Raw genomic sequence first — 8,356 nt, 5'->3', positions numbered from 1 at the left:
TGGGAATCAGGGTGGTGTTGGGAACTCTAGAGCTCCTCCCGAGCTCTAGTGTAGGGGCTCGGGGGGTAGAGAGGGGCATAGAGCCAGGAAAAAGGGGGGCATTTAATCGCTCCTGCCCTCCACCCTATCACAGACCTTTCCTTTTATTCTTTCTCTGCCCCCATCCCTGGCTCTGTATTTGCTTAAAAGCTGCTCATCTTGAACATCTTCCACTTCTGATGACAGGTCATCGACCTGAAACCTGAAACCTAACTCTGTTTCTCTCTGTAAACAATTTTACAACACCAAGTTATAGTCCAGCAATTTTATTTTAAATTCACAAGCTTTCGGAGGCTACCTCCTTCCTCAGGTAAAATTGTTTACAATTGTCAACCCCAGCCCATCACCGGCATCTCCACATCATGTTTCTCTCTGCACAGACCTGACCTGCTGAGGGTTTCCAGCATTTTCTGTTTTTATTTCAGATTTCCTGCATCCGCAGTATTGTATTTTTGTTTTAATGTTTCTCGATGTTGTTGCGTCCTCAACCTGCCGCTGGGTGTCGCTGCAGTTCCCCGCCGGCCGCTGGGTGTCGCTGCAGCCCCCTGCCGGCCGCTGGGTGTCACTGCAGTTCCCCGCCGGCCGCTGGGTGTCGCTGCAGCCCCCTGCCGGCCGCTGGGTGTCACTGCAGTTCCCCGCCGGCCGCTGGGTGTCGCTGCAGCCCCCTGCCGGCCGCTGGGTGTCACTGCAGTTCCCCGCCGGCCGCTGGGTGTCGCTGCAGCTCCATGTCGGCCGGTGGGTGTCACTGCAGTTCCCCGCCGGCCGCTGGGTGTCGCTGCAGCCCCCTGCCGGCCGCTGGGTGTCACTGCAGTTCCCCGCCGGCCGCTGGGTGTCGCTGCAGCTCCCTGTCGGCCGCTGGGTGTCACTGCAGTTCCCCGCCGGCCGCTGGGTGTCGCTGCAGCTCCCTGTCGGCCGCTGGGTGTCGCTGCGCCCCCTGCCGGCCGGTGGGTGTCACTGCGCCACCTGCCGGCCGCTGGGTGTCGCTGCAGTTCCCTATCGGTCACTGGGTGTCGCTGCAGTTCCCTGCCGGCCGCTGGGTGTCGCTGCAGTTCCCTATCGGTCACTGGGTGTCGCTGCGCCCCCTGCCCGCCGCTGGGTGTCGCTGCAGCCCCCTATCGGTCACTGGGTGTCGCTGCGCCCCCTGCCGGCCGCTGGGTGTCGCTGCAGCTCCCTATCGGTCACTGGGTGTCGCTGCGCCCCCTGCCGGCCGCTCCTGGTCTTTCTCTGATGGCAGACGACGAGGCGGAGGATTCGCCTTCTGTTCACAATGTGGTCGGATCCGGCGGTAAAACCGGGGACAAGATGTTCACCCTGAAGAAGTGGAACGCCGTGGCCATGTGGAGCTGGGACGTGGAGTGCGACACCTGCGCCATCTGCAGGGTCCAGGTGATGGGTAAGAAACAGGCCGCTGTCCCGAGGGGGGGGGGCCTCGGAGCCTCGGTAGTCGATTACTACCGGGGCCGGCGAGTTGAGTGCCAAAGACCCGAGCGAGTAGCCCAGGAAACTCGGCCCCTCCGAGCAGCGGCTGTGCGAGGAGAGTGAAGCCGCCCGGTTATGGGGCTCCGGGCGGGTGCGAAGTGCCGGTGATAAGAGCTGTGAGCGGCGGCTGAAACCCTGGGTTTGACGCACCGCAACCATCGGCAGCCGAGGGCCGGCCCTAACAACCGGCATTTAAACCACCCTTTGCTAAGAGGCAGGATCCGGGGTGGGTGTGGGGGGGGCGGCGGCTGAAAGCTTGGGACACGGCCATGGGCTGTTGAGGGGGTTTGTAAAGGGCGGAGGGATTGAGGGAGCGACACTGAGGTGCCCCTGAGCCCCACAAATACAAAACAATAATAACTACAGTACACAAAGTGAGTAGAGTGGGCCTGTACTCTCTGGAGTTTAGAAGAATGAAACATGTAAGATTATGAGGGTAGATACTGAGAGGATGTTCCCCCTGGCTGGAGAGTCTAGAACTAGAGGACAAAGTCTCAGAATAAGGGGTTGGACATTTAAGACTGAGTTGAGGAGATTTCTTCACTCAGATAATCGTGAATCTTTGGAATTCTCTACCCCAGAGGGCTGCGGATGCTCAGTCGTTGAATATATTCAAGGTGGAGATCGATAGATTTTTGGAACTCTGTAACGGCATCAAGGGATATGGGGATCGGACGGGAAAGTGGAGTCGAGGCCAAAGATCAGCCATGATCTGATTGAATGGCGGACCGGGCTCGAGCGGCCGTATGGCCTACTCCTGCTCCTATTCCATATGTTCTTTTAATAATTAATTCATAATCGATTATCGCCTCTATACCCTGCGGTGCCCACAGGTCGAGGAAGGCATCAAGCGTGCCTGGTGGACACCGCGTGCTCCCTCTACAGGGCCACCTGGGCACGGACAATGCCGCGGAGGAGAGGCAGGCAGCCAGAGCGACCCACACCGCCACAGGAGTTAGGGAGGGAAGTGGATGAAGACTATGGGGATGGGGAAGCGGGGAAGGGAGCTGGAATACAACGGGTAGGAAGTTTTCAAGCTTTCATTTGAATACAAGCTTTCAGTTGTATAAAGCTCTGGTCAGACCTCATCTGGAGTACTGTATTCAGTTCTGGGCACCGCACCTCAGGAAGGATATGTTGGCCTTGGAGAGGGTACAGCGTAGATTCACCAGAATGATGCCTGGTTTCAAAGGGTTAAATTATGAGGATAAGTTGCATAAACTTGGCTTGTGCTCTCTGGAGTATAGAATATTGAGGGGTGATCTGATCACGGTGTTTAAAATGTTAAAAGGATTTGATAGGGTAGATATCAGAGAAACTATTTCCTCTGATGGGGAATCAAGAATGAGGGAACGTGATCTTAAAATTAGAGCTAGGCCATTCAGGAGCAAAATCAGGAACCACTTTTTCATATAACGAGTAGAAGAAATCTAGAACTTTCTCCCCCAAAAGGCTGTGGATGCTAGGACAATTGGAGTTTTTGGGACTGAGCTAGATAGATCTTTCTTGGGTAAGGGTATCAAAGGATATGGAGCAAAGGCAGGTAATTGGAGTTGAGGTACAGATCAGCCATGATTTCATTGAATGGTGGAGCAGGCTCAAGGGGCTAAATGGCCAATTCCTGTTCCTTTGTTCCTAGAAGGCAAGAATTAGAGGAACAGAGCATTCAGGAGGGGATATAGGGCACCGCTTCATTATCTGAGGAATTATGAATGAAACTGAACACTGCACTCATTGGCGATAGCCCCACTTCTGACCTTATGATGGAGTAGAGAGCATTGATGAAGCAGCTGAAGATAGTTGGGCCATAGATACTGCCCTGAGGAACTCTTGCTGCTGCGTCCGGTGGTTGTGATGATTGGCTTCCAACAACCACAACCATCTTCCTTGTGTCATGTACTCACATTGGCAGAATGTGATTAGTGGTGTCCCTGGGATAGAGAGCCACATATCCAAGTTTGCAGATAACACAAAGATAGGCAGCATTGTGAGCAGTGTAGATGGAAGCATAAAATTACAGAGAGATATTAATCGATTAAGTGAATGGGCAAAACTGTGGCAAATGGATTTCATTGTAGGCAAGTGTGAGGTCATCCACTTTGGACCTAAAAAGGATAGATCAGCGGACTTTCTATATGGTGAAAAGCTCGGAACAGTGGAAGTCCAGAGAGACTTAGGCGTCCATGTACATAGATCATTAAGATGTCATGGACAGGTACAGAAAATAATCAAAAAGGCTAATGGAATGTTGGCCTTTAAATCTAGAATACAAGGGGGTAGAAGTTATGCTGCAGCTATACAAAGCCCTGGTTAGACCACACCTGGAGTACTGTGTTCAGTTCTGCGCACCATACCTTATGAAGGATATAATTGGCCTTGGAGGAAGTGCAGCGTAGATTTACTAGAATGATACCTGGACTCCCAATGGTTAAATTACAAGGAGAGATTACACAAACTAGGGTTGTAGTCCCTGGAATTTAGAAGATTAGGGGATGATTTGATCAAAGTTTTCAAGATATTAAGGGGAACCGATAGGGTAGATAGAGAGAAACTATTTCTGCTGGTTGGGGAGTCTAGGACTGGGGGACGTAGCCTAAAAATTAGGACTTTCAGGTGTGAAGTTAGGAAACACTTCTACACACAAAGGGTGATAGAAGTTTGCAACTTTCTTCCCCAGACAGCAATTGATGCTAGCTCAATTGTTAATTTTAAATCTGAGATTGATAGATTTTTGTTAACTATAGGTATTAAGGGTATGGGGCTAAGGCAGGTATATGGAGTTAGGTCACAGATCTCAATGAATGGTGGAACAGGCTCAAAGGGCTAAATGGCTGACTCCTGTTCCTATATTCCTATGTCAACCATTGGAGAGTTTCCCTCCTGATACCCATTGAGGCTGGGTATTCTGCGACGAGAGACTCACCTCCTGACTCCCCAAAGCCTTTCCACCATCTACAAGGTATAAGTCAGGAGTGTGATGGAATACTCTCCACTTGCCTGGATGAGTGCAGCTCCAACAACACTCAAGAAGCTCAACACCATCCAGGACAAAGCAGCCCGCTTGATTGGCACCCCATCCACCACCCGAAACATTCACTTCCTTCACCACCGGCGCACCGTGGCTGCAGTGTGTACCATCTACAGGATGCACTGCAGCAACTCGCCAAGACTTCTTCGACAGCATCTCCCAAACCCACGAACCTCTACCACCTAGAAGGACAGAAGCAGCAGGTACATGGGAACAAGTCCACCTGCACGTTCCCCTCCAAGTCACACACCATCCCAACTTAGAAATATATCACCGTTCCTTCGTCGTCGCTGAAACGTTAGGTAGAGAGTTCCAGGATTATGGAACTCTCTACCTAACAGCAGTGTAGGAGAACCTTCACCACATGGACTGCAGCGGTTCAAGAAGGCGCTCACCACCACCTTCTCAAGGGCAATTAGGGATGGGCAATAAATGCTGCCATTGCCAGCGACGTCCACGTCCCATGAACGAATAAAAAAAACTTCAGTTTTACTAGGGCTCCTTAGTGCCACACTCGGTCGAATGCTGCCTTGATATCAAGGGCAGGTACTCTAATCTCTTGAAAAAGGTCTGGTTGAGCCTGAGGGAGTGGCCAGGGAGGGAAATGGAATCAGTGGTGAGGGAGGTGAGTTGAGGGGCAGGAACGAGGATAATGGCTTCAACCTTCTCAGTGTTGAGCTGTAGGAAGTTTTAACTCATCTGAAACAATGTCAGAAAAGCAACCTGACAGCACGGCGGCAATTAATAAACGGTGGCAAGGTAGATAATGGTATTAACAGTATACATCTGCAGATAATTTTACCAAGGAGGAAAGAAAGAGAAAAGGTCTACGCCTACATCCATAGGGACCCAGGAGGTGAGTGAAAGGAAAAGAGCTATTGCTGGAGATGCACTGGCTTCATGCAAGGACATTCCCACAGAGACGGATGGCTGAGGGGAGAAGTTGGAGAAGGATGGCATGGTCAACCATATTTAACACTGGAAAAGGACAGAGGAATAGTGCACCACAGTCACAGAGAATGCCATTTCAGTGCTGTGAGAAGGACGGAAGCCACACTGGAGAGATACAAATCAGATGCGTATTTTCAGGAGTGATGGACGTAGAGCTGGGAGGTGATAAAATGTTCAAGAAGCTTACAATGGAAAGGGAGATAGGAGATAAAACTTTCATACTACCACAGTGCTGTGTGCATTTCTGGCCACCACACCACCAGGCAATAGAGAGGATACAGTGCAGGTTCGCTAGGATGCTGCCCATTGAAACTGAATATTCTCCCGCACGGAGCCTGAAATGTCGCCCATGACCCCCTTCCCCCACTAAGAGTTTAAATACCAGCCCAGCTGTGTTGACCGCCCTCCATTGAAACTGAAATCCGTCACTGATCTCCCTCCACCCCCATCCTCCCTCCACCCCCATTCTCCCCACCTCTCTGAGAGTGAAATTTGAAGACCCGGTCACTATATCATCAAAATTCCCCTCCCCACCCCTCTATGTGGAAGATCTGGGCCAGGGGGAGGGAAGAACAGCCCCAACGTGCCAAAGATGCACCCTCTGCAAAAGGAGAATATCTGGGCTACAGTCACCTGCCATGGAACATTGATTTGGTTTCCAGATCCCTAACTTCTACAGCATTATTAAAATGATTGTTTCTTTGTTTAGATGCCTGTCTTCGGTGTCAAGCTGAAAATAAACAAGAAGATTGTGTTGGTAAGTTTTTGTAACGTTGTGTTCTTTCAACAACTTCAGTCTAATTAGGCGTTCATCATTTTGTAAATCTTTGAGTTCAATTTTATTAATCCAAGAAAATCTCTGAACGTCACACAGAACATTATAAATCCTTTCTTTCTTGAATGCACTACACACCAGAAAAATGGTGTGGGCACTGAGCAATTTAAATTTTACATGCAGTTAATTCCAAATTAAAAACCCAACATTAGTACAGCTGATGTGAGGTACTTTAATGAAAAGCACCACCCCTGAAAATCAAAACAGCAGAAACAGCTGCTCTGCTGTTTAGATTTTTGGAGTATGAAACAAGCAGACAGATAGCGCTGCTGGCCATCTCAATGGGAGCACAGCAAGCCCACCTTCAGCCGGAAACTGCTGTAGCACAGATTCTTAAGGTATGAGGGAGCGGGCTATGCTGAAGGGCTGAAAGAGCCAGCAGCGCTTTCTGTTTCATTCCCCACCAGCAGATTAACTCTGTGCCAATTAATTTAAGCACGCAGCAATTCTTTTCCAAGGCCGGATGAAGTTGGGAAGCAGGTTCGATCTGGCCTGTGGATGATTGAAGACCTACTTAAAGATTCAGATCACTTCATTTGGGTTGATAGGGAACTTTCTTTGCCATATCAATCCTTGTTATGGGGTACTAGTCTTGCCCTTAAGAAAACCAGTGGGAAAAGAGCAAAACTGTTGCTAGGAAGAATCTGCAAAGCAGTGTGTAGTGAGCAACAGTCTGCATAACTGGCAGTCTTAATACATGGAGAATGATCATGATGGCTGGTCTGTGGAAATAGAAAAGTTTGTCTCTGAATTGTGTAGAAAGAACTCTCTCTCCCTTTTGTGCCATAGGAAGGAATTATAGTGGAATATTGATTTCTCAGGGATGACAGGAGGAATTAAAAGCCTAGTTATCGTTCTGTACAGATAGAGAATAGATCTGATACTGCAGGGAGGGAAATGATTATGTTGCCAGGATTGGAGTCCCTCGCAAATTGATCTTCTATAAGTCAGAAGGTGCAGAGACTTATAGCTGCTGCAACTTCTGTAAGTTATGGCTACCTAAGGAGGCTTGAACATAGATGATCTTAAGCTGGGAGAATGGAGAGGAGCTTGGAGTTCTTCTCTGAGACATGCTTAATTACCCAAACAATGTACCGTCTAAGCTATTTTTATTTTTTTCTGCCATTTACCAGTTCACAGTTCACTCCTCCAAACACGCTCCAGTTTATGTCACTTTTAAGTAGGTTACTAGATACAACGGTGACTCAGTGATGACTCTCCCTACAATTTTTCTTTTGCCTTCATCCTTCCAACTGCACAACATCACCAGCGGTTTGGATGATGCCTATTCCAAGTTGACAATATCACTGCAAATTAATCAAGTGAAAATAAACTTAAGAAAATTACCAAGAGGTATGAGGGTAGAAATACTGATTGGTAATAGTAGTGGGCGGAGACATTCGTATGATGTCCTTCTGTCTGCTGTTTTAACACAGGTGATAACCCATCCCCTATTATCACCCACACTAATTTCTATCCTATGGTCAGTATGTACTCATAAATGTTACTCATAAATCTTACTGTGTTCTGAGTTGAGGATACAATTCACTTATGTATATTTATGAATATAAGGGAATCTCATTTGTGTTTTGTAGTAATTTTTAGTGAAGGTTTTTTTTTAATGTGTTTGGAAACACTGACTTGTTTCTAATTCTTATTTTACAGTGGTTTGGGGAGAATGCAACCACTCCTTCCACAACTGCTGCATGTCGCTGTGGGTTAAACAAAACAACCGCTGCCCACTTTGCCAGCAGGACTGGGTGGTGCAGAGAATAGGCAAATGAAAATAGTGGTGCATCCTTTCACTGCACATTCTTCATGGGTTTTGATATGTTTGATCCGGTTGAGTCTTGTTTGCTGTTCTTGTGAAGTGAGCACCCCAACAGTGGCCTCGCCTTCACCTCGGTCTTTTTCTACAAAGATTATCAGCCTGTGCTAAATTAAATTAATCATATGCCATTGAATGTATTGTTGACTCATACATATTTATTAAAAAGCTGGGGAGAGATAAATGTTTTCCTACC

General features: G+C 48.4%; 1 protein-coding gene across 2 annotated transcripts; it reads left to right on the top strand.

Moving 5' to 3' along the window:
- Positions 1 to 1,230: 1,230 nt before the first annotated feature.
- On the top strand, positions 1,231 to 8,344 carry rnf7 (ring finger protein 7). Of its 2 annotated transcripts, none has more exons than XM_067995062.1 (3): positions 1,231 to 1,425; positions 6,207 to 6,254; positions 7,998 to 8,344. In XM_067995062.1, the coding sequence occupies exons 1-3, from the start codon at positions 1,267 to 1,269 to the stop codon at positions 8,106 to 8,108; spliced, it is 318 nt and encodes a 105-aa protein (XP_067851163.1). In that variant the 5' UTR covers positions 1,231 to 1,266; the 3' UTR covers positions 8,109 to 8,344. The 2 variants fall into 2 exon arrangements, with proteins under 2 accessions (XP_067851163.1, XP_067851162.1); XM_067995061.1 differs by having other exon boundaries at positions 1,234 to 1,432.
- Positions 8,345 to 8,356: the final 12 nt, after the last annotated feature.

This window comes from Heptranchias perlo, chromosome 13, assembly GCF_035084215.1.
Source record: "Heptranchias perlo isolate sHepPer1 chromosome 13, sHepPer1.hap1, whole genome shotgun sequence".
In the NCBI taxonomy this organism is placed as follows: Eukaryota; Metazoa; Chordata; class Chondrichthyes; order Hexanchiformes; family Hexanchidae; genus Heptranchias; species Heptranchias perlo.
The sequence above is the reverse complement of the archived record's forward strand: the minus strand, read 5'-3'. Positions and strand labels throughout refer to the sequence as shown.

What these genes read in the sequence shown, in the direction of transcription:
- rnf7 (XM_067995061.1), top strand. Translation starts at nt 1,267, where the DNA reads ATGGCAGACGACGAGGCGGAGGATTCGCCTTCTGTTCACAATGTGGTC. An exon ending in CTGCAGGGTCCAGGTGATGG is followed by an intron (nt 1,433 to 6,206) that starts GTAAGAAACAGG and finishes TTCTTTGTTTAG; the next exon opens with ATGCCTGTCTTCGGTGTCAA. An exon ending in TAAACAAGAAGATTGTGTTG is followed by an intron (nt 6,255 to 7,997) that starts GTAAGTTTTTGT and finishes CTTATTTTACAG; the next exon opens with TGGTTTGGGGAGAATGCAAC.